The following is a 27,383-nucleotide window of genomic DNA, read 5'->3' on the forward strand; positions in this document are numbered from 1 at the left end:
AAGTAAGTGATAGAGAGCTTGCTACAGATGGCTCCTTTTGACTCTGATCAGTAATGATGATAAATAGACAGAAAAAGGGAGGAGGGAGAGAAAGAAGCAGGAGGCGAAAAGGTGGTGACAGGACTCACCATGGCCGGCTCGTAGTGAGGCTGGGGAGCGGTATATGGACACAGGCGGCAGGTGGTGCCTGGGCCCCTGAGGGCCCTGCGGGTGATCAGGTCGGGGCAAGGCAGGGGGCAGGGGGGCTCCGGGGGTAGGGGACAGGAGATGGAGGTCTGAAGATGAGGGGGAGCCCCAGGCAGAGCCAAGCACCATCCATCCCACTGCCAGAAGCAACATCCAGAACAGCTGGCCCTCTTGGGGCTTTCCTTTGGGCAGCATGCTTCACGCCCCCCCACCCCAACTGGATATTTAAAAGACAGTAAAGCAGATGTGCAAGGATCTCAGAAAAAGTGACCTTCCTGTAGCCAGGATACAGCAGCAAACTCCATAGCAGAGAGAAATCGACACAAGCTCCTTGTTAATGTAAGATCCAGCAGTTCCCCTCCAAACAAAACGCAGCTCAGGCTTGTCTCCTGGACTCCACTCGGAGAAAGGCAGCAGATCTCCCGCTGGTCTTCGTTTGCTTGCTGGTTTTTTCTCTTTGAACCAGAATCCAATATGTCTTTACTTTCTATTCTCGGTAGGATCACCCTGTGGCTTTTCCTTTGATGACCATGTAGCCTGCTTGTGTGTGTGTGCAGGCAACGAGCGAGATTTTGCATGCACGCTCTCGCAGGCGACACCTGGAATGTGTCCCCGTGCGCCCTTCTTCACCTGCAGGCGCAGCGTGAGTGACAGGAGGGGGAACAACCTGCGCTGCAGCCTTCTGTCCGCTTGCTCCGCTTCGTTCTGCTCTGCACAGCTCCGCTCTGCACAGCTCCGCTCTGTCAAGCCACAGATAATACACAGCCTCGGCTATGAGACTGAGGAGGAGGGAGAGACGGAGGGAGGGAACAACAGAGATAGACGAAGAGCTCCACACACTCCGGCACGGACAAACTGTCAGCTTTCTGTCTCTCTATCGTCTCGGCAGTAACACACTCCCCGCTCCCTCACAGTTTGGCTACAGATTCTCAAGGCAAGGTGAAGATCCCCACTCGTGCTTTATTTCCGTCTTTAAGTTCGGATCCAATATTTGTCTGACTTTTTCCCCCTCTTTCTCCAGCTCTTTCTTCTTTTCTTTTTTTTTTTACATGTCCCTAGAGAAGTGAAGTGGTCTGGCTTGTTAACCCAGAGAGACCCAGACTGATAGCTCTTTGTATTACTCCACAGGAGAAAGAGACAGATTTGCAGACAGATAAAGGAAGAGAAAAGCCAGGGAGAAAGAATCGGATGAGAAAATGAGAAACTGCTGGGAGGGAGTGAGATGGTGAGGTGGGGGGGGAGTGAGTGAGGATGGGAGAGTGGGAGAAAGAGAGAACGGAGGAGAGAGAGAGAGAGAAAGAGAGAGAGTTAGGAAGAGAGGATGAGGGCTCAGGTGAAACTAAGTGAAGATGATGGGGCAGAGGCAGGGAGGGAGAGGAGGGGAGGGGAAGGGGGCGGGGAGAAGCGGCAAGTGGGCCAGCCTATGCAAATCCTCCCCAAGCAGCGAGCAAATCAGGGAGGCAGGCAGCCACTGCAGAGGAGTGGGCTGCCTTTGGTAGCAGGGAGAGGAGATGTGAGGGAGGGAAGAGAGGAGAAAGTGAGGGAATGAACAGTATGGGAGAGAGAGATGAGAGAGTGAGGGAAAAATTGAAAGGGATGCATAATAGTCATGCTACTAGCATGGTAGCATGGCATTCCTGGGATCACATTTTCGAACCTAGCTCGGGGGGGAATGTGGTGTCACTTCCCCCCTGCAACAGCATGTGACCTCTCCCTCTATGTTTTGATGGTTCTGAAAGCCTATTGAAGCCAAACCACTGAACTGAACTGAAAAAAGATCCATGCATTATGCACATGGCAACAGATTTAGTGAATTTCAAAAGGGTGAAATCTCTCCACACTCAAATAGAAATGACAGAGAAGAAAGGCTTCCAGTCCCTGTTCTGTCAATCTTTGAGTTTTTTAAGGGTGGTGGTGGGGGGGGGGGGGGGGGGGGGACGACGACTGTGTCTAGGCCTTGGGAGGAATGAACACTCAAAGTCAAATTGTAGTTTAATCATATGGCATTTCAAAACGTAATTTGATCTGACACGAGTTCAGTATTTCGCTGCTGACCTTCTGAATTACACTGAAATATTCCAAAATGACAAGAGAAATGCGTGTTCACGTACAGAGCGACGGCACCGATGTGCTGTAAGTGAGGCGAAACTTTCCATATGTATGACTCATTGTTAGCTTTGAGGAGGCACTGTGCACAGCCCCTGCACAGCTCCAGCTTTACTGTGTTTCTTTGCATTTGTCAAGATGTCCCTTCATTTTTTTTTTTTTCTCTTTTCATTTAGGAGGAGTCCTTATCCGAGACACCCGGGGGCGCAATAATTGCACTGCTTGTTGTGAGCACAGAATACGGAGATAATGTTTCATGGGCAAATGAACGACAGAGGAGGGAGGACATTCTGACATCCATTGATCCATGTAAAAGGCAGACAGCAGTTGGGATCAGAGAATATTTATGATAAAGAATGAATATCTTTACCATTGTAAAGCAAAGTGGTGCAAATATATAAGTGCACATATTGTGAATTGGAAGATCTAAGTTATGTATTTGTGAGTAGTTGTACAAGTACTGTTGAAGTTACTTTTTACTACTAATACTCAGATTACTCTATCTTTCCTTTAGAGCGCATAGGTATACACATCGTTATATAGTTTTTCATGTGCCCACTTGAGATATCTTTTCTCTGTGCCTCAATAAAGCTGGAGGTGAATGAAATTCTGTTTGTGGTGCACACAGCATTGAAAAATTACATCTAAAAAATGTAACCGTGACATCTTTCCAGAACCTGTGTCCTCTACACTCTGGATAACCCACAGATTTTGTTGTCGACAGTTTTCAAAGAGACTATTTCTTTGATAGAGAAGTTCGGGTACCTGCAAACTACAAGCAAAACTAGCTACCACCAAAAGTATGAAAATAGATTTTTTTTGTTTTCCAGGTTAAGTGATGTTTTGAACATAGTAGTTTCAGTAGATTCCCTTTTTCATTTTGAGGGTATGTTTTTTTTCTAATCCATTCATTTTATTTATCAGTGCAGAAGAAAAATAATTTTGTGAACATACTGTGAATATTTTTGCAGTTATACATTTACCAGTTAGTTTATATCTAATGCCCTTAAATATTATATCTAACCTATATTTATGACCAATCGGATTTCGATTAAAATATTGCTCACTCATGATTGGTGCTGGGAAGTATGTGACATCACATTTTTCCAACTCAGCCCCGCCCACATCAAATCAGTGAGGGGAGCAAACAGAGCAAAAAAAAACCCAAAAAACTGAAATCTCTTATGTGAAACAACCAAAACTGTTCTTTGGCAGAAAACATTGTGTTTATGTACTGTAGCACACTGTCACTCATGGTTAAGAAGGTGATTGAGGGCCTTTGATTTTACATTTAACACGGCAAATGAACAGGAAATTTAATTGCCTTTTACAAAAAGAATTTCAGCAATTTTTTCTCTCTGTGCATCTTTAGTTAACACAGCTACATTTTATCTTGAGTGAGGCTTTGTTGTACTTTTCCATGTGAAATAATTAGTGGCTTGGTAGAACAGTCTCCAAGTAAAATGTGAACTAGTGGTGCAGAGCGGATTGAGATTCAACAAGGCCATGGTCTTTAATACTGTATATCACCATGAGAGTGCTGTCTGGGCTTAATATATCATCACAATGAAAATTGAATTTGCATGCAATTTCACTAAGGTTCATCATCTAGCCACTTTTTTGGCGAGCAGATTCTTTTATTTTTACTCTGAGGACGCAGCTTGAGCTAGAGCTCTGCTGCAGCTCTGTTTGCATGTCTGCTCTCAGGGTAGGCTGACTGTCACTCTCACCCTGAGAGTCTGATCTCCTATGAAGAAAGAATAACAGAAGCTGAAAAGCCGAACAAAGAGATGCATCATCTCTGACATTTCATCCAAATTATCTGTTTGTGTCAATCTTTTTTTGCACGTGTGAATAAAGATGGCAAAGAATTTCATCATCTTTTAATTTTCAAAATTATTCATTTTTATACCTAGCAAGCCACGGTTGGTGTTTCCTGGGTGTTTTTTTTTGGAAATGCTTTGCTTACACCTTATTGAAATCTGAGATCTTGTAAATTTAAGAAAATATGCATCCTCTCAGGTTCCAATTAATACCTAAAAATGAAGTGATAGCATTACGAATTTACAGAATGACGGAGGATGAACTGCTAAATTTATGATACCAATTTTAGTTTAAGCTTAATTGCAACTTGATCTAGTGCTTTTTGTCTTGGCACAGTGCAGCAATCCGAAACACCCTCAAGGTTTAATGCTGGGTAATAAACTGCACTACTTATATTTAAGAGAATCTTATTTCTGTTTCTCTTTGGTGAAGAGTATAGTCAAGCATAAGCAGGAAATGGCTCACTAAGTATATTAAGTTTGAATGATCATTAATATCAATTTACATGGCAGGTTTATGAATACAAATACACCTGGCTGTGGACATCTTTGAGAAAACGACTCATTCACATATGTAAATTTTTCTCTCCACACTTTAAAAACACATGTACTGCGTCGGTGTATAGAAAAGAAGAGAGCAATATGTCATCTTGATCATTACCCTCCCTCCTCTACAGCTAAAGTGGACTATCCAGAAAGTGGTTATTCTCTTTATTACTCAGTACATGAGAGTGAACAGCTGATCTGCAATCTTGTTCAAAACGACCCATCAGGGTGCTCGGCCCTTCAGCGGGGAATTCAGGGGCATTTATGCTGCAAATGGAGGCTCTCGCTTTTCTCCACGCCAGCCGCAACGGCCGCTCGGCAACCGGGCTCCCTCATTTGCTTACATACACATACACACACACACACACACACGCGTAAGCAAAACAAGCCACCTGTACAGTATGCACACACTCATGCATACAGTAGCCACCGCACAAACTGATGTTCTATTCCGGAGCCACACCCGATGCTCAGAGTCTGAAATGCTGTGTCTTCTGTTGAAAACTAGTCAACCAATAAGAATCTTGGGAGCGTGGAGTCTCATGCTGACTTTGTAATGAACCCCTCGTCAGGATCAGGGCTAATTAGTGTTTTACATTCTGATTTCTCCGCGGTGTCTCTCTGTGACAGATGAAGTCTGTTCTGCCTGCCCTACACACAGGCAGTTGGAGCGCAAAACATCTTAATGTCACAGAGGAGTGGGGACACAGAGGAGAGGAGGAGATGAAAACTCTTAACTCTATTAACCTAAACTCCTAATTCACAACTAAAAACGTATCAGTCCAAGACAGGACATTCAGATGACGAAATGACCGCTGTGCAATCACTGAATGTGAAACTTGGTCATTAGTAGTTCTGCAACTAGAAATTATTTTCATTATAAATTAATGTGTTGATTTTTTAATTAATCACATGTAGTGAAAAACGTCCATCACAATTCCCCGGAACCCCATGTTGATGGGTTCAAATAGCCCATTTTGTCTCTCCAACAGTCCAAAACCCAATGATTTTCAAATTACAATGATTTAATACAGAGAAAAGAAGTAAATCCTTATAGTTTAGGAGCTGGGCTCAGTAAAAGTTACTTCTGTTTAATGAACTCTATTAACCTAAACTCCTCATTCACAATTAAAGACGCATCAATCCAAAACAGGACATTCAGATGGCCACCTAAACTGACACAATAATCACTGTGCGATCGCTGAATGTGAAACTTAGTTTAGTATGGCTGCAACTAATAATTATTTTCATTATGAATTAATCTGTTGATTTCTTAATTAATCCATTCATCTCCAGTATAACACCAGATATATTGAAAAAAATGTACATCACAATTACCTAGAACCCCCACAGTGACGTGTTCAAATAGCAGGTTCTGTCCCAACAGTCCGAAACCCAATGATATTCAATTTACAATGATTTCATACAGAGAAAAGATGTTAATTCCTAAAGTGTTAGGAGCTGGGCTCAATAAATGTGACCTCTGTTTAATTATCTGTCTGCTGACAGTTGGATGAGGGGAAAAAAAAAAGAAAAAGGATATTTGCATTTTAATAAAAGGAAAATTCATTTTAGAATGAGAGCGCATCTGCTTATAAAACACAGAGTAGTTGATGGTTAAAAGTAAGTGATATATAAATCTGACTTTCTTTAAAGTTCTGTCATATAAAAGCTTGTTGTTTGTTATGGTACCTGAACTATGATTATCAAGAGGAAGGCAAATCCATCTGGCTGCGTCCAAGGTTAATTCAATGTTCTCTAAGGTTTGTTCTTCCAGTTTCCTCCATTACGTCTAAAATAACTGCTGGAGTGTGATGTTTCAACATCCATGCACACACATGCAAACAGCTCCAAACTTCTGCTGGTTTTGAAGTGACTGGCTTTAAAGGGGGACTGACAGAGGACAAAGAGCGTTGCTGGATATTTGGAGCATCACAGGCCGATGCCAGAGACACAAGACGCGCTCCCATGTGAACTGCGACAATATCGACAGCAATACAGTAAACAGCATTTGAAGCCGTTTTTCAAGTCAGCTTCGCTTCTCCTCACCAAAACACGTCTGCGTGTGTGTGTGTGTGCGCGCGTGATTGTTCGTGTATTTTGAGAGCTGTTGTTTTATCTGCCACTCGGCATTTCACATGCGCCGCTGCTGTTAATCCTTTGTACTTCCAAGTCAGAGGAATCGAGCTGCTTCATTTCCAACACAGGCATCAAACCTTTGTTTTTTTAAAAATATGCCGAACACACAGCCATATTTGGGAACAGACTTTTAGAGATGGAGGAACATCTAAAAATCTAAAGCCCCACTAGCAGCCCCTAGAGGCTGCACTGTTTGCTACAAACCACAACACAAGTGTGGGAGGGAGCAAGCATCGTACTTTCGCATCTCTTAAAGTAGTGGAATAGAAATGTGAAATTTGTCCTGATGATGGAGCAAGAGGAGAAACATTGGGATCATTAGTGTCGCCTTGGGAATATAATTGTCAATGTAATGTCCCAATTATATAAGACATAAGTGTGCAAAGTTGAACTTTATGGCCCCAATTTAGTGACAGGCAACACCTCATGGAGAGTCCACAGTGATGTGGTTAAAGTGGCTATAATTGATATAACTGAAGAGCCAGAAATGTCCATCAGGAGCTGGTAGAGACCAAAAACTAAAGGGTGACTATTGGACTTGTATTTGGCAGGTGGCCAGAAACACAACTCCAGAAGAATGCTAATGTTCCTCTGTGACTGCTGGAGGTGTAAATAAGAAACTGCTTGCGAACAAGTTCGTCATATCAGCTTAAATGATATGTCAAAATCAGTTTCTGCAGGATTAATCCTCTGGGGAACAAAAATATGTCAAGGAAATTTCATGGCATCCTAACTATCTAAGTTAAAAGGTAAATGACAAGGCAGTCCGGTCTGTTGTTGTTTAGATAGTTTGCTCTGGAGCAAAATGTTGGTCAGACAGAAGAACATAACACCTGCAGTCATCATCTCAGTGTAGCAAAAAACAATCCCCTTCCAAATTAGCCTGCCTGTAAAATATTTAATACAACATTTCTAACATCAATTATATGTTGAGCTTGAGGCTTCATTCTTGACTTTGGAAGTAGCAGTTTAATTTAAAGGCATAAGGCCCATATTTGACACTTTCTGATGTTTTATTTGAAGTGTTGATATCCACAACAAGATATGTTTGTGGTTTTAAGTTCCAAAAACCATCTCAATGAAGTTTTTACTCCTCTCTCAAACTTCTCTCTGGAGCTCTCGTAACAACAGGCCAGTGACTGGCTGACTGTTTTTTTTGTGACTGAATGAAAACATATCAGATTTTAGGTTAACACTCAGAGAAACCAAATCCTGCAAGGCTGGATGGTGGGCCCGGAGCGGGCGGGGCTTGGGGCATGGCTTAAAGCGGTGACTGCTCTGTTTGTGACATCACAATGTTACAGAAGTCCTGACAACTCGTTTTAAGGCTCAGTATCTGAATTAAGACTGTGTGTGTTTCTCCGTGGACTGAGCGCTTTGATACTGTCACAGTATTAATATACAACCTAGACCTGCTTTATAATCAAAAAAGAGATGGACTCACTTTATACAATATACAACATTTAATATTTGGAAATAACCTAGAACGAGGACCTAGAGTTTTTTGTTAGATCATTGATATGTTTGGGACATTTTAGATGGTTTGTTTTCTTGGACTGGTTCAACTCACATCTGCTGTGACATGACTAAGACAAATTTGAAAGCTACCCGTGATGAAATGCAAGCTTGCACACATGTGCAAGCACCCATTTGTCCTCCCCTCCCACAGACACATACAGTGGACTCATACCCCGCCCATGGCCAAAGTGCAGTAATCCATCCTTTGCACTGCACTGCAGCCTAACACACTTAATAATGAATGAATCATAAAATCAAAACTGACAAGCAGCAATTGAAACATGGACGTTTGTTTGAAAGATTAAAAATGCAGTAACGCCCATATAACTTATGAATGAAGCCTGAAGCCTCAATTGAAGGACAACAACTCAGGGCAAGCTGAGCTGACGTGAGCCAAACCATGATTAAAATAAATAAATAAATAAAAAATAATAATAATAATAATAATGACTAAATTAGACATATACATGATTGGATGACTCATACCAGAAATGACCATATGAAGTCGTCAACTACCAACATCCAGTTGTGCAAGCTTTTAAGTGCTTGACCACTGTGAAGAAGTAGTGAAGATATTTCACAAACGCTGGCTGAATCTATAAAAAATGAATGACTAAACTGCACAAATTTATTTTTGTTTTCATATTAGGCGTGAATCAAGATAAGACCCACATCGCGGCATGTTCCCTTGGGTGCAGCACCGGGAACAATACAATCCCCGAAGACCTAGTTTCTACAGAACAGACAATTATTCTGCACATACAGATTTCTGTCTCACCTTTCATTTGTCACAAATAAAGATCTGCGTAAGGGATTAGGGTTTTATTGCAAGCGCGTTCTATGCAGGAACATTCATCAGATATTGAACTTAGAGCCTACATTTTTAGAGTGCCTTTGGAGAGGAGATTCAGGTAATTTACAATGCCACTTGTGGTCTTTAAACAGGAGTGAAAGCAATGATAAAATACTGACCAAAATAAATGCTGCCTGAAGTAGGTGGCTTCTGAAGCCTCAGACAAAAAGCAGTAATATGATGGTGCTACAGTGCCTGATTCCAGCCTTATCAAAAGTCTGTGTAAACTGGATCCATCTGATGCTAAAGCATGACTAAATGAGAGCTATTTATACACCTATTTATACAGCCTTCTGTATAAAGGAGGCAGATAACAAGCCAAAACACAATTATTAAGAAAATATGGCTGCCTTGTGGTTAGACAGATCATTCAACTGGATAACCTGGATTCAACTCGTGCTGGCAAGCATCTATCACTGCTGAAGTGTCCCTGAGCAATAAAGATTCTGAATCTATACCAGCTATGGGAAAGCTCTACTCACAGTGAAAAGAAAATGTCCCTGTAGGGACAAAAAAATCCTTCCTTGGTGTGAAACAGCTGCAGCCTCCAGGATCAGCACCATATGACATCTACCAGCAACACAGCAAACAAGCACTGAGCGCCCCACTGCTTTGGGAGGTTTAGGAACCCTTAGCACAGGATGTAACCTACAGTTCTTTTGACATTAGATTTCATAATGGCTGCCTTTTTTGACCCAACTTCCCAAACAGTCAGTCTGCACTAAAAAGCAGGTACCACATTGGCCACACATTAAAGCTCAGCACAAGGCCTTACCTAGCCTATAGATATTGCTTTGAAAAATAGCAGACGTAAATTGATTGGCCTGCCTTGGAAAAAAAAAAGGGAATAAATTACCTCATGAGGGAGGCTATCTCCATTTTTATGCATCAAAGCTATCAAACAGAGCTCTAAGTGTACCCTTGTGAAAATAAAGCCCCCCCAAAGAGTAGATAACTGTTCTCTGTGGGGTTGCACTGATTTGGCCTAGTCCTTGCTGCAGTTACAATCTCTCATCCAGCACTCTCTATATGCCTTTCTCTAATCTATCACTGTATAATACTTAGCAAGAGGTTCATAGTGCTACTTTCAAATGATCATGTGCAAGGTTTAAAGCTAAAAAAAAAAAAAAAAAGTATATATATATATATATATATATATATATATATATATATATATATATATATATATATATATATATATATTCTTGAGTAAAACCTATGAATATATTGCTGGCTCTGTCATTATTTTACTGGCAAACACAGATGTGGTGATATCACACCCTGCACCTACACCCTGTCATGCATTTAGCCAACACAGAGATAAGTGACAAGGCGATATTATCATGTGGCATTTTGTGTGATGGGATGTCTCTGAAGGCATCCCAAGAAAGGTCCCAGAGATAAATATACACTCTAAAAAAAAAAGAAGAAAAAGGATGTGGCAGTTTTCATTTTCAGTTCAATATGTTTTAACATACAGGCGAGATGCCTACAATGCGATGCAATCACACACAGTATCCATGCAATAGATACTGACAACAGCACTAATTCACCATTTAATCAACACTTCATTGGCACAGAAATTTAACACTAAACCTTCACACAGGTTGTATTTATTACATAATTATTGTGTTCGATTGCATCACAGCATACGGCGGGTTCTTTAAAGGAATACATAATGCAAGTCATGTCATGTATATGGTATTGTAATGACTATAATGTACATAACCTTTGAATGTCATTCATTTAATTTTCTAACTTTCCTGTATTTGTCATCTTAAGTAGCTCTTTATCTTATTCCTACCTCTTCACACTGGTTGTTGCGCTGCTGTAACATGTGAATTTGGCCTCTGGGAATCAATAATGTCTTATCTTAGTTCGACATTTTGAGAATACACTTATGTACTTTCTTGCTGAGAGTTGGATGAGAAGGTCGATACCACTCTCATATCCAGTGCGCCAGCCCAAACGGCCGAATAGTTTCTACTGGTATTTTCGATTGTTCAATACGAATCAACTTCACACTGGTCGGTATTGCCTCCAGGAAATAACCGTGCTCACACTCTTATGTCCAACAGAGCCTAAAACTTTCACCTTCTTCTACCTACTCAGATTTTATATGTTAATAAACTAACTGTCAGCCTTATAAATGAAAACATTACAACCCTAACTCCTATTATATTATTTAATACTCACTTGAGTACTGTGTGACAAAGCTTAGCTTTAAGCAGTGCGGGTAGTGACTGACAGACGCGCATCTTCCTCTCGGGGCTTACCGTAGCTGTATGCGCTCAAACTGAAGCCCGAAAGCTGAAGAATGCCAAAAAGACCACTCGGGCGCTTCAGGGCTCACTGGATTTGTTCATGTACCAGTGTCAGACGGTAGCTTCAGTGCTTGTTAGCCTGTGGATATTATTCCTGATCCCTGATGCCTGCGGACTTCGCAGAGACTCATTTGCTGGAGTTACAAGTTACACAACTTTTTGTGCCAATTAGTGCTAATAATTGTTTTTGCATTTTTTGATTTAGTACTTTTATGATCTCCAGGTTATTTCTTATTTCTGCTACTGTCATGATACACCATACAAACAAGTTGGTAGATTTTTGTTTATTTACTGTAGAAAGACACATAAAATTATCACAGTAAGTTAATTAAAAACTTACTGAATTCACAAGTTGTCCCCTTTATGAAGCCAACAGTTTAATAATTTGGGAGGATAATGACGGGTATTGTTTAACATCATCTTGGTGTTACCTGCTCTCTTGTGGCCTGAAAGGTGCAGAACACCCAATAAGCAATTTCCATCCTGTACCGTATTTACTTTACTAAAATAACAGCCATCAGCTGGTTAGCTTAGCATAAAGGCCGAAAACAAGAGCAACTAGCTAGCCTGAAGGTAACAAATTTTACTTAAAAGCACATTTTAAGTTCACCAATTAACACATATCTCTTTTGTGTTCTCTCTATCCAGACAGAACCAGCCTAGCTGTTTCCCTCTGTTTCCACTCTTTACACTGAGCCAAGATGACTGGCTGCTTACTTCATATTGACAAAAACTCTCACCCAACTGATCTCCTATGTCTCCCGTTCCTTCGACATTAACCTACTGCAGACATCCACATCCATTTTGTCTCCCACTCGGCATTGCCTGAGCCACTGTCCTCAAGGTGATCCAGGATCAAAGGATCAGCATGTCTAAACACACAGGCTCACACATACGCTCACACATGCACAAACACAGAGCTGAGTGCCTCCATCAAAGGAGAAGGAGCGATAAACTTTGACACCCAAGGATCAAACTAAAACATTCAGAAAGCTCAGATGACTCGACATAATAGTTCTGAGCAGTGTGTAGACGTACTCGACAAATTCTGTGTTAGTCCCTCTTTATAAAATGCTTACAGTACAGAAGATGTGTTATTTGATGTAAGACAGAGGGAGGAGAGGGCTTGTGGAACTGGCATTACTTTACAGCAGAATGGGAGTTTGATTGCTCTATTTCACGAAGCCTGATGATGTCTTTTCCCATTTCTCAACATTTAATCCCTGTTTTAATGCACTCTGGCAAATTGGTTCCAATGAATACACACTGGTTTGCCAGTATGATGATAAACTGGTGCAAAGCACTAGATTGCTAAGAAATGGTAATAGAGAGCATTTCAACCTTGAAAACTGACACTAGAAATACCCATATACAGCATTTTACAGTTTCTGTGGAAGGCTTGTTTGTATTCTAGGTACAGTAGGAGTCAGGCACAGAGCCAATCTGCCCCCTGCCACTTCCCAGGCTTCGTCAAAACAGTTCTGGCCAAGCGATTTACAGGCAATATATGAAATATGGATCATACCTCGTTGAGGGAGAAAGTGCCCGGGGATTTTGTGCTGTGTGTGTGATACATGTGACGGCTGAGTGGGTGAGAGACAGAGATGATTGCTTATGGGATGGTGTAGGAATGAGAAACCATCACAACGGTAATATGTTCATGTTGCCCGTGCTCATTTACACAATCACACGCTTTGAGTATGAATGGTGTACACATGTACACATACTGATACAGAAGCAGTCACATGTTCTCCTCCATGTGCACAAACAGGTGTAGAGCTTTGATATTTTGTTCAGAGCAACAAAAGCGCTGAATCCACAGAACAAAACAGTTCTCATATCTGAAGCACTCCTCAAAAGAATGCCCAGCACACCTTTCAAAAAAAAAAAAAAAAGAAGATTTATATGAGCCTTTTCTGATCTGCCAGCTCTATGATCAAGGTCTAAAATCTTCAGTCCAGGCAACTAAAACGACATGGTTATGGTTAGAGAAAGATCATGGTCATGGTTAAAAAAACAACTCATGTTGACTGTGGGAATGAGATTGGAAGTAAAAGCAACTATCCATCTCAGTCTCATCCCAAAGCAAGCACATATTTTAAAATCTTTTTTTTTTTTTTTAAATAAATGAAGAGCTGCATTAATAACCGCAGCAGGGCCACCGGGAGGCTGCTGGGCTAGATGGCGGCCATACAAAGTGCACGGCTATGACACCAGGTATGGGCAGCAAAAGCACTTTGGTGAAAATTAGGGAACGATCATGGCTTAAGTTATAATGCCGATAAACACATTGTGTATTAAGTCACTGTGGACGATTACGATTTGTACAACCACAAGAAGCTGCTCGTCAGGGTGAAGTCAAGACAGGTAGTATTAAGTGGCATCCATGAGCGGATGAAATAGCAACCACAAAGTAGTTGAATAGACTTATCACATGCGCAACAATTAATCTCCCCCATGGGAGAGTTTTCAAACTCTCCACACAGGTACTATACTTGGTACAGTATCTGATTGGCAGGTGCAGCATATTGCTGTATGACCACAAACTGCACTGTAGCAAACGTTAAGTTGTGATCCTCTTTATTTTGCCAGACAAATTCACCTTCATGCTGGAGCCCTCGACGCCAGCGTCCCATGCTGCACAATAGAATATAGCCCGAGTTTGTTTTTTTTGACACACAGCTGTTGTTGGTGGAAACGCGGCCCAATAGTTGATTTTGTGACTAAAATGTCCTTTACAAGGAGAGGGGAATAAAGAAACCCTAATGGCTACAAAACACTCCACGAGGAAGAGTCAGAAATTCATTTCAACACCTCCTCTAAAAGCTATCATGATTGTTGTCCAAGATTCCACATGCTCAGCTCCACTTGTGAGAGGACAACAACACACGCCAGTCTCTAGTTTGAAAACAGCATTATTGCGCGTTCAAGTGCGGCGCAGAGTGACTATTCAAAAGCCACCCCCACGCTTCTGCTATGGCTCAAAACCTCAATTTTGCTTGTTTTTTGACAAAAGCAGCACAGAGCAGCTACAGAGCTCTTGAATCGCTCGCACTTGCCACTCAGCCCACGTGTGTCACCCACAGGCCAGCTGGAGGTTGACTGACAGCTAATTTGTAGAACAATAGACAATCACCTGCTCCCCTCCACTCCTACATACATATACACACAAACGTAAACAAACACACACTCACACACAGGCGCACGCACGCACACATACCTCAGCCCTCTCCTTTCGGTCCTTCCCTGCCTCACTTCACTTGCGAACCTGACAGGGATGACGAGGCTCAGCTGCAGAGCCGTCTACGTGTTCTGTTCGTGTGTATGCACGTGCTGGCATAAGTGCTTTTGCATCAAAACACACTTAATCGCGCACCGTATAACAGATGCTAGTGTACAGCAGGTACGCAAAGCTCTCCGCCAGGTGTGCCTCCACAACACTGCTGTCACTGCAAAATTGTCAGCGCCCTGGAAGTACACATGATGTGTAGAGATGTTTTGGGTCACATCCTGGGGTGGGGGTGGGGGGTGGTGGTGGTGGAGAGGATGACATAATGCACAGAGGACTACTGTGCCTTTTCTTTTGGCTCAAATAAACCAGTGTTTAGAAGCACAGCACTGTAATAGGTTTCGACCATCTTACATTCGCCTGTTCTAAAACACAGCAGACCCATTATAACCTTGAATTATAATGGATTCCAATAATGATATCATGCTTCACCAGCCGGGTGTAAATTAAACGGAAGACATTTTTAATTACCCCAGGGTAGCTGAATATTGGCCATCCTGGCCTGGTGAGACTCTGTGCTAATACTGCGGTGGGGTGATAAAATTCAACCACAGGCCCCTTTGACCACAATCCAAGCTGGCTTCTATCTTCCTCTTCGCTTAGGCTACCTGTGCTCGTCCAATTAGAGTTGGCTGAGGATAGCACAAAGCATGGTGGGAAACACTGACATTTCACACTGGGCACTCTCTCATGAATATGGAGCAGAGTAATTATGGCTGTAAAGCAGTCTTTCCTTTCCCCACGTGTAGATGCACAGATTTTAGGTCACTTTCAGGAGAGGGGAATGATACGGCGGTAGACAGGAAGGAGACTGGAAGAGACTTATAATTGCACACAGCTTCGCCAATAAAAAATGTATGTATGATTAGTTACATGGAAAATAAGCGTTATCTTGTGTGCATGGTTTCCAATATTTTCGGTTCTTCTTCATGTTACCAACACATGTCAAAGAGCACTTAACTATTTTGTCATCGGTTGAAAAAAAAACTATTGGGGGAGGCGGCAAATTACACATAAAGTAATGTTTCATTAATTCAATACACAATACATTATATACAAAACATTTCCACAGCATTTTTACCGTCATAACAACATAGTCATGCCAAACCTCCCTCCCCCAACTGTGTCGCCCTAACTTCGACTTTCCACAAAAATGCTGTTTTCACTCACTAATTAATTTCATATTAGTTCTACTTTATTGTTCTTTCTGTCAGTGCAAAGCTATTGTCATGCTCACCACTTCCTGCAGATGTTTCACTTCAAAAGCCCGCTAGGCTACGTAAAGATTATGCAAATTTGATCTATTGGGAGGCTTTTAATGTGAAACATCTGTGCAGGAAGTGTAGAGTTTCATTGAAAGCAGCATTTCACTGAAAACAGCTGAGTAGAAATAATTAGCGAGTGAGGAAAAGTAATTTCGTAAAAAAGAAGGGGAATTTGAGAGCAGCAGAGTGGTGAGTATATGAGTCTTGTTTTATAATAATGTTTTCAAAATCTATATTATCTTACATTTACAACGACAACACACAACAGTTTGTGTCAACAGCAAATTTTAAGTGTGTGCAGATCAGAAATCAGGCAGTAATGTTATTAAAATATGAAAAAATATATATAAATACATACATAAAACAGGGAAGTAAAAATAAAGGCCTGGCTTCCATTGCATTTGAGGTAAATACTATTAGTATTACAATTACAAGGAAGGAAGGAAACAAGGAGGAAAAGAAAGCATGATTATGCAAGAATAAGTCTTTGGTTTGTATTACTATCAAGCATTACTGAAACAGAATGACCTACTTCTCCCACCATAGTGTACACCTGATAAATGTTGACATTTATCATCATGTTTACATTTGAAACATCAAGATAAGGGCGTCCTTTTCTCAGTCTTAACCTTTAAGGCGTGCAGCAAGTTAGCTTCCCAGAAGGCAGGTGACTACGCACGGAGATACGAGGAGATAAAATGATGTATTCACTCGCGTTTGTTGATAGGCAGATAAACAAGATATGAGCACATACACACAGTCAGTCACACACACACACCTCACGCACCTCAGGCAGAATCATCTAAGGTAGAGAAACAATTCTAATGAAGTTCAAACCACTTATTTCTCCCTCGCAGAATTTATAGTTCGCACAGAGATCAGATGATTAAAAAAAGGTCTAATTATCAGGTCAGGTTCTTCCCATATGCTGTTATTCATAAAACATATGTTTTTTGTTGTTTTCCTTTCATTTTCTTCTGAGAAGTGTCGATCGTTTATAAAAGGAGATACTACATAACTATTGTGTGTGTTTAAACACTGAATAAAAGGATCTTTCTTTAAGGAGCATAACATATAAAACTGTTGCAATGATTGCCTTGTTTTTCCAATTGATTGCAAGTTGCAATAAAAGAATAAAAAAAATAAAAAAATTACAACTTTAAGTTCAGTCTTCCTAACACTCCCCATAAACCTCCACAATTCATTGTTTGACATCACACATCAATACCGCTTTTTGCATTTCACTGAAGCTACTGTATATTACATTTATATTCATAAGTGAAACATCAAACATCAAGCAGAAAATCCTGATATCTTGGCTAAACAGATCTTCAGCTTTTATCGTTTTTGGCACAACCTGAGTTTAGAATGATGACAAGGTTAAACTAAGTGCAGACCTCAGAGGAGACAGCTAAAAAAGTGAACACAGACCTCTTTTGGGACTGGAGACAAAAGCACGTGGCTGTCAACAGTTTTGCAGGAATCAATCAGGCAATGCCGAATCTGTGACTCTGAACAGCTAGGAGAAAGACAAAAGCCATGACAAAAAGGCACTGACACAGAAATCTAGTCCAACTAATTCTTGACCTTAGGTATGCAAGATACATGGAGGGAAGCAGTGGAAAAAGCAAGCGGCGTCAATATTTCAGCTGTACCTAATGGAGGAACTGAGCATAGCTAAAATAACTCGGGACTCTGTGTCTTTTTTTGCCAGCTCTAGCTAGGCTAAGTGCAATCCCTGATGGGCCTTGGCGAAGGCAATCAAGCCTGAGCAGGAACATCTGCCTGAATGTCTCTGAACATTGTGCATGCTGACAACAGCTTTAGGCTTTTAAAAAGACACTGACTTCCATATACTTGCATGTTACTGTGTCTCACGCCTAGGTTATGCTACGTCCTCGCATTCTTTTCGCCTTTCAGAGGAGAAAGGGAAGCTGCCTGCCTTTATGTAAATGCAAATCCATTTCGGGAAAAACCTGTGAGGGGAACAAGCCATTCTCTTTGCTGTGTCTGAGAAGTGGAAAGTTTGAAAGGTTTCAATTTAAATTTGGACTTGTCCTTATCTTTATTTCCAGTAGCAGTGTGGCTAGTGACAAGCAAATTAGCACGGCATGTATTAATCAAAGGCTGAGCATTCACTGACATGAAACATGTATGTAAAAATGGATGAATTATTAAAAATGAAACAACATCAATGACAGAGCATATGTTAAAAGATGCCCTGTAAGAAAAGTAGTCTCACACCATCAATTGCTTTCATTAACCTAAATTCTGAAGTTATCTTTGAAAAAGATTAAAAGTATTACATTTTTTTTTTTTTTTTTTCAAGTTGGGCTGGATGAATGTTCAAAGAATATTTATCTTGGAAGCTGGTATCACTTGATCTCATCTCATCTAACACTACCTTCATGCTTCTTTAGATAGCTAACCGGATTCCACTGCATGTTTAGACTATATTCACTGGTTTCCTAATCTCCAATAATCCCCAATGGAATAGCACTCTTGTGCTAAAATAAGAGGGTTTATTTGGATTTCACACCAATTGTGACAGTTTGCTCAATTTTGTTTGCTTTTTTTTTTTTTTTTACCACTTTCCTGCACTGGTTTGCAACTCCCTCTGAAAATGGAAACCCTAGCACCCATCTGTGAAAAAATCCCTGATTGTGACCCAACTGTGAATCGTTACTTTCTCACAGAAAACAGTGTTTTGTCTATGACAGGCACCTAAAGACACAAAAGGAGCAACAAAACCTGGAACTCTTTCACATGTGACACAAGAATCAGCTGTTTTTTATTCATAACTGTTAAGCCTTTTAGCACAAAAGCAAAGAGAAAAAGACCGAGGTGATTACAGAGACGACAGGAGTGAGGTAGACAAAGAAACAGATACTGAATGATGGAGTTGAAGAAATTACAGATGGCTCCACTAATCAGGGGATTTTCAGTCAAGGTAGCATCTATTTTACCCCCATCGCCGCCCCCATTTACTTCCGTATGAAAGAGCAATGAGACGAGTGCCGGTTTCCTACTTAATTATCTCTCTAATGAAGGAAGAGAATGGCATTTAATTACTTGGCCTCAGATTTAGACTCATGGCATGCAAAAGGTAAATGGATTTAATGTTGCGAGGATAAATGGAGCTTCGACGATGATATGCAGATGTTTGCACATGTGCAGCAGGCGTAACAAACTACCACACGGCACTTGATATGGCGTTAAAGCCTCCTGTCTAAATCTGCTACGTACTATAAGAGCCCTAAGGAGTAATCACATGGCATTTAAAGCCTGGGCACAAACGGACGTGTGTGTGTGTGTGTGTGTGTGTGTGTGTATGTTATTGAGTGATTATCTCATTTGAAAGTCTGTTACAAATAATATCAGTGCAGGGAAGAATCAGGGCTGATGCCCACAGAGTTCAGGCTCAGAACATTTCAGGCCGCCAACTTTCAGGAACAGCTGCCAGTTAAGATTTGCTCAAATTCTGCAACATAGGATGAGGGTGGGTGGGGGGGGGGGGGGGTTGCGGGGCATAATAGCACAAATGCTTCACACAGATGTTACACACTCTCCTATGAGTCATGCTTTTAGTCATCAACATGATAACAACTAGAGTGGATGTTTTTGTTAGATGAGAAGAAACACACAACAGTTTCACTTACGGGAAAAAAAATAAAAAATAAAAAAAAAATAAAAACACAGTTCAGTGTCCCTCAATTGTCAACTGTCCATTCAGTGAGACAAATGAGCCTTTTTGTCCTCCAGAGAAAAAAAGAGTCAAAACAACTGTCATCTTTCAAAAGAGTATAAACTTTTCTTATTTTTGAAGATGTTTATTTTGAAAAAATATATGTCTTGTTAGCACTTCTCTCATCAGATGCTGCCAGAGCAACGCCATGGTTGGCTGTGCTATCTTTGTTTATCTACAGAAATCCACACTATTGGAGAGAAGAGGCAGCGACTGGAGGAGCCAGACAGCTTGATGGGACTGTAACGGCTCCGCAACATGTGGTTCACATTGGTGAGCAAATTGGAGTAATGACTTCAGACTGAACGACGGATGAATGCAAAGTCAGAAATCCCTAGTAAGTGAAAATCATTCTAGCTAAAAAAAAAAACCAGCTGAAGTTACAAGTTAGCTTAATGGTACCTTTTACCAGTCGGCAGTTTTCAAGCCATCTGTGTGCAATGATCCCACGCAGGATATTGCCATACGATTTTGACGCCAAATTCATATAAAACGCAGCCTGATACATTTATAACACGTGAAAAAAAAACACATCTTAAACCCAAGGGGGAATCTGAAAAACGAGGACACTTAAAAAGTAAAATGTTAGAGACCATCATTTACCTGATTTCCATATTCTCAAAACTGATGAAACTTTTTTAATGTTTTTGTCTCCAGTTAATCATTTTATATTTTACATTCATTTAGTCCTGGAATACATAGAGTATATAATGTAGAAACTTTTTTCTACACTCTTTATATATTGCTTAGTAATATTTTTGATTGTTTCGTTCACTATTATCTATATTACTATTATCAGTGATACCTCTAGTCAGAACATTTCAGATGCTTCCAATAACACTTTTCTAATTCCAGATGCAGCATCTCCATTTAAATAAGCTGAAACTGCAATATAATCAATATGACTTGACATCTACTCAATTCACCTCGAATGCACTTTGTCCCGTTTCTGCCAAAGGCCACAATTGTAGACTTTACGTCTGCTGACTGCATTAATCCACAGTAATCTGTCTTCAAAGTGGGGCTGCAAAACTGTGGGGAACAGAGCACTGTCAACAGGAGTTAGCTGGCTCGTCACCACTCCCTGGCTCCTCTATTTAAATCTTGTTCCACTGTTCCCTCTCGCAGACTAAATGAAGAGGTAGAGCTTTTTGTGCTTTGGCTCCGGTTTCCTCTGGATTATAACTAGCTGTTTCTAATCAGTCAGACTGCCTGCTGCGTCCTGCTTTAATTGGTCAAACCAAACACACACAAAACATGGTCCCCACCCTATGTGCGGGCAAACATAGTATGTGATTCTTGTTACAGTGAGTGAAGTCGTGCATTCGCTTATTTATACAGAAGCACACATGCAGCATCATCAACAGCAAGGGGAGAGCGAGCATCAGCAGAAAGAGAGACCAACAGCTCCAAAGCAGCCCACGCTATACCTTCAAGCAGCTGTAGCATCAGGCTACTGAAGTGTAATCAAAAGCCTGGGTCCGCCTCAAGGTCAATTCATCAGTGAAGTTATCACGCCTGAATTATACATGACAGCGTCTGTAAACCATAAATGTTGAATATCCAGTTTGTGCACAAGAAATGACATACAGAGAAGATGGAAAGAAGGAGAGAAAGAGAAAGGAGGGAGAGAGAGATGACAAAGAACAGTGGCTGAGCAACCCGCCACTCACAATAAAATGTCAACAGGGTGAAACGGTTTGTGCGCCACAGGCAGATGGATTTGAGACAAACATAAGTAAAAGCTACAGTTCACGCTCAAATGCACTTCAGGCATCCGCATCCAGAGATAGAACAAATACACAGTAAACATAAATTATGTACAGTAAAAGCAAACATCAACAAACGGCATGGATACAATCAGATCAAAGTTACAGTGATATGTTTTACTCCTACACGCTAACTGCTGCACAATATACAATTTATACTGTCACAGCTTTTTTTTTTTTTTTTTTTTGGAGACATGACAGAGAAAATAAGGTGATAGGAGGTGAGCTCATTCACATCTGCTACTCAAGATGGAGCCTTCAGCTGTTAAGTTCCAATGTCAGACTCTTGCTGTGAACCCAAACGAGCAAATCAATAGCGTATCGAGTGAGGTCAGCCTCCTTGAACCCTCGCTCTCTGCTTCGCTCGCTCGCTGCGTCTCTCTCTGTGCATCTCTGCCTCTCCCTCACTCACATGTGCTTTTAATCTCGGACTAAAAATGTGAAAGGCTGATAGCTAGTGAAGCATAGACTACACCAGAAGTGTGTCACAGCCCGTAGACACACGCACTACCTACTGTGCTGTGATTAAAAATACTGCATTTTCTATTAGACGCAGAGTATATCAATAACTGCCAAGCACAGCTGGGCGGGAAACTGATTTGATTATTGTTTTAAGCGCTTAAAGAGCATTAAATGTACTTACAGCAAGTGACCTCACGCCAGAAATCTAAGCACCCAGAATCGAGCCAATAATGTACAGCAGGTGCATGAAAGGATATATCAAATAGTCACTCAAGTATTCAAAAGTTCAAAAGGAGCTTTATGGTGCAGCTGGTGGTGAAGATTGATGCTTCCGAAACTAATTCGGAGGCTAGGAATTCAAGAGAAATGAACTGAAGGTACTTAAGAGAAAAATCTATTTAATTCTTAACTCAGGTTGAGTATTCTCATTATTTCACTCCCATGGGCTTTGACTCATAACGCTGGACCACACCGGTGAAGATTAACACAAAAAAAAAAAACGTGCCGTCGTTGAGGCTGCCACCCCGAGTAGCCGATCGACTATCGATTTTCAGTCGGGGGAGGGGTTGAAACTGTGCAGGGCAGAGTGATGGCGACGGGGACACTGGGTGACAGCATGCGAGACTCAAATTAAAGATTTCCCGTCCATGAAATGAAAGAAGGCCACCAGGGCCAATAAAGTGGATCCAGTTGAGTGGACGCGCACACACACACACACACACACACACAAAACACACTCCACGTTGCCTACTCAAAAAAACCCCTTCACAAACACTTCAGCCCCCATCAGCACAAAGCTCTACGTCTGTGCACAGTATATATCCTTGTGCAGTTGACAGGAGGAGTTATTGCACTGTGCATGGGGGAGGGTATCATACTGACAGTGATGACATTATCCCTGCCCCTCTTTTGTTAGGAAACCACAGCGTCTTGTCTCATAAATAAAGCCGAGGCTCCATTAAGACCAACGACTGTATCCATCCTCCCCTGTCTCTCATTATAAGGCCATCTGCATCTATCGACACATGCATCCCTCCTGGCAAGGCCACACAGGACCCATCAGAAACAGGAAAGCCAACAACGCTTCACCGCCGCAGCCCGCCAATACGGCCTGTCTCGCTTTGATGAGGTCATAAAGACAGCAATAGCATGTACGCATAGCATGACGCGCGGGGCTGATGGAGGCAGATAAACACCTCTGGGGTCCCGGGGAATTTTGTTCTGGATAACAGCAGGTTCTCAACCGAGGAGCACGCACACCTCCATTTCTGTTTACCCTCTTTAGCCAGCTTTTCTGCCCAGTCTCTCCGGTCGAAACGTAAACCAGTGTCTCCTCAGCTGGAAAATGGCCTCTGTTCCGCCCACAAACCCACACATACACACAGCATCGCTGAGAATAAAACCGGCCTTCCTGCCCGGCTCCCCGCCTGTCAGTTCGCTACTCATCTCTCTGTGCAAGCCCGTGCTCAATCATTGATGAGACCAGGTCCTCCAGTACGAATGAAAGGATTGGGCAAGGGAGGGAGTGAAATCACCATTGGACTGCAGAAGGAGCATTAGTGAGAACCACATATTAAAATCCCCCCCATCCTCAGGCAGATACTAATGCCGCAGGGAACACACACACACACACACACACACATACATACACACACACACACACACACACACACACACACACACACACACACACACACACACACACACACACACACACACACACACACACACACACACACACACACACACACAGACACACAGAGAGCAGCAGAGAGACAAGAGACACTTTACATGAAACACTGATAGAGTGGAACAGACATGAGAGGCTTGTACAGCGTGTTTGTGTTTGAAAGTTGAAGCCACGAACATGTTTGTTCTGCAATTATAATCAGTGCTGTGTTGTGTCTGTGCATGCAAACGAGCAGACACACAAGTGACATGGTATAGTTGTAGCAGAGTGTGATACCGTTCACCCCCTCCCGGCTCTCCTGTCCGCCATTACCATTTATTAACATTACTTTTTTTCGAACGTGTCCCCTCTTACTCTCTCCCTGCCTCTCTGTCTGTCTGTCTGTCTGTCTCCCCCTCCCACAGTTTACCATGCAGTCAGATCTCTGCTTGTGGCCTTCTCATTCACAACAGGCTCTGGGCACAATGAAACCAAAGCCCTGCCAGAGGTCACCAGGGACTGAGAGCATTTTCTTTTTCCATCTCAGCAAGACTCTCTCAGTGTTATTCCACTGAAAAAACCTACTGAGAGAAAAAAAAAAGGAAGATGAATATACTTACAGTAGCTTTCTTATTAATATGTTGGATTTCCTGCTGCTGTCTTGATGTGTGTAAGCTAATGTATAGCGCACTCAAAAGACTGGAGTTTAGCTAATCTGTCATTGAATAAACCTGCGAGTACATAAGCGCACCATCACATTACACTTTTCCTGTCTGAGCAAGTATAAATAATTAACCCCCGTCTCAACTGCTCACCCTCGCTCCTCTCCGCCGATTTCAAGGCTTAACTTTTTTCACCTTGCGAGTGCAGAGCAAAGCAGTAAACAGAGTGCAGAATGTCTTTATTATGGATGTTTGTTTGTGTGTGGCAGAGAGTGGATGGTGTGACGGGAATGTGGTGGGGGGGTGGGGTAGCTACACTGGGAGCTATGCTCAGCACTGTTCGTTGCCGAGCTCTCGGTGGGCCTGCCTGGGGTTGACTTTACTGGATCAGAAGCAACTCTCAGCCCGCTGGGTGAACTCTTCAACTCTGTGCTGAGTGAGCGTGTGAGCGGGGGGCGGGCAGGCGTAGCCCTCCTGAGCTCGAGCTGTAGCCCTGAGATAGGCCCCCTTATTCTGCACGTAAACACACGAGGCCAATCTGGAATAGGGAAGCTGCTCTTGGCTGATAAAGTGCTACCCCGAGTGAACCTCGAACCTCTACATCTTCACACTCTTGTTTCGCTCCCTCACTCCCTTTTCTCCCACTTGTGCTCTGTTTAGCCTCTTTGGCCCACTCTTCACCTCGCGGTTATTTGAAGTGTTAAGAGGCGAGTGCCATGTTGGTCACAGTTTAATGGAGTCAAAGGTTTAGAAAGCACAGGCTGTGCTGAGTACACGTGTAAATGGACAAGTGGGGGACAACAGATTCACATGGCAACAAGTCAAAACAACATTTCATCGTCTCAGCTGAGGCTCGCCTGAGAAGAAAATCATTTCTGATGTTTGTCTCTTATCCAATCAACCATTTAGCAGCTCAAATTGATTTCACCTCCCCTTCTAGTTAGCCTCCACTTTTGTTTTTTTTTCCCCCCATTGTTATCATCTTCAGGTTGCTTATTAGGCTGTGATGGAATAGCCACATCTGGATGCAGGAGAATGCATCGCACGCCGTCATGAGAGCACCCAAATGGATTGAGATGAAGTTTTATGTGCTGGATTAATTATGAGTTCTTGCTCTGTTGCTACACTTAGGCAGTGTAGGAACACACGTGAAAGGAAAAAGAAACGTGGACACAAACACACACAAACACACACACAAAAGTTTAAATGTAGAAACAGATGTCCCCGGCATATTGATAACAGTTATTTCAACACCAACGCTGGCTTGCCTTGAAGACTAAATAACAGGGCTCTGGCAGAAGGCCGAGGAGATACATGTTATTCAAGGTTGAGCAGGGACCGCCTTTTATAGCGCCACTAAAGGCAGGAATGAGAAGCCGCACTGGCCCCAGAAATGAGAAAACACCTCAGTATCAAGGGACACTTTTTTCCCATCAATATGGAAATCACAAGCATATACCTCTGAAGAGATTTTGCCCAGTCATACTGTAGCAGCAACATCAAGGAGTTGCATTTCCGGACAGGTGTTCACCAGATCTGCAAGAGGGAATCAAGATCAAGTCGTCTAAACTGACAGGGAGATGCTGCAGTGAATGAGCCCACTGTGTGCAGCGTGCCCACACAGTCTCTGGCATTACACCTGCCCTGAAAGCAAACCAGGGGTTTTGTAGTGGAAACAGAAGGTAAAAATAAAAGTGGTGATAACTGAAAGGAGGCTGAGCTGAAAGGTCGATGTAAAGTCAAATCTGGCATGATTTGCACAGGGTTTGCAACCGAAGCGAAGCCAAACATTTGGCTTTGATCGCCTCAAACCTTTTGCATAATTCGCTGCTGCCAAACACACGTTCACCAGCAAAAACCGGTCAAATATGTCATGTCATTGTTTTTGTTTTTTTTACACAAGCCCTCTAGGCCACATGTTTCAAGCTTTCCCCATCACGCCAGAAACGTTTCCCTGGGAAAAAACACATCGCTTGACTTTTCTTATTCAATAGCGAAAAGATAAGAGAGTTGTGTGTGTGTGTGTGTGTGTGAGAGAGTGTGTGTTTCTCCGGGGAGCTGTCTTTGACTGCATCTCCTCCAAATGCAACTCACAGCCTCTATCTGGTGTGGATGTCATTAAATGAACAGACCTCCAGTTGCACCGAGTATACTGGCATTTGCTCGCTGAGCCGTATTAGACAGCATTTCGACAGCCTTTGAGAGGACGCCAAATTCGATTGTGTTTTGAGTGTGATGACAGCCTGAAAGAGCTGGCAAGCCCAACAACGGCAGATTGTTGTTTTTCTTGTGTGAATGTATAGTTCATATTTTGACAAGCTCAGTATGTCACCGATGTACAGCATCTTCTTGGAAAAATTATCATTCAAAGATAGAAATATTCAGATTGCTACTTAGACGCGCCATATACCTTTTGGATTGCACAGGGCAATAAGGCCAATAATCATCAGATTTTCTTTGCGGGAAAATATTTGTTTATTTTCCGCAAATTAAAATGTTTATTTGGGCAGAGGAGAGAGAGAGAGGAAGGGAGAGGACAACAGAACGGAGGAGAGGAGGGATTTTGAAAGTTGTTAAAGTCTGGCTGAAGCGTGCATTGTAATCACAGCCCTCATTTTTACCGTGGTTGAGCAAAATCAATCCCTGCGATTTGTGTGCCCGGCAGACTTCTAACAAGAGCAGCGAGCTGGAAAATAGGTCCACCGTCACCCCACAACACCTGGCTGGTCCAAACACTGCATGGGTGCTTCCTTTGGAGAGTCACATGTGCACACACGCACACACGCACGCACACACACACACACGCGCACACACACACACACACACACACACACACACAGACACACAAAAGCCAGTGGGGGCAACCTTCGGCTTTGTAATCTCAATGGCAATGATGTGGTGTCTGAAAGACTTGTGATTGTCACAGACAGCACAAAGCGGACCAAAGCAGGTTTTTGCTGTGGCTGTAATCTCTATAGAGCTGGAGAAGAATAGCACACGAGCTGGAAATTGTCAGCGACTAGCAGT

The 27,383-nt window shown here is 42.2% G+C and overlaps 1 protein-coding gene across 10 annotated transcripts in view; it reads right to left on the reverse strand.

Annotated features, from left to right (window-relative positions):
• The window catches only part of LOC130187347 (neurexin-3b), a 283,686-nt gene that overhangs the window by 106,526 nt on the left and 149,777 nt on the right, over nucleotides 1–27,383 (reverse strand). For 2 of the 10 annotated variants that reach the window (XM_056404862.1, XM_056404861.1), the window contains exon 1: nucleotides 129–1,506. The exons of the other annotated variants lie outside the window; for them this stretch is intronic. In XM_056404862.1, coding sequence (XP_056260837.1) covers nucleotides 129–381 — 253 coding nt within the window. In that variant the 5' untranslated portion in view covers nucleotides 382–1,506. Of the gene's footprint in view, nucleotides 1–128; nucleotides 1,507–27,383 lie in introns of those variants that run through there. 10 annotated transcript variants of the gene reach the window in all.

The sequence above is a fragment of the Seriola aureovittata genome, chromosome 19, assembly GCF_021018895.1.
Source record: "Seriola aureovittata isolate HTS-2021-v1 ecotype China chromosome 19, ASM2101889v1, whole genome shotgun sequence".
Lineage (NCBI taxonomy): Eukaryota > Metazoa > Chordata > Actinopteri > Carangiformes > Carangidae > Seriola > Seriola aureovittata.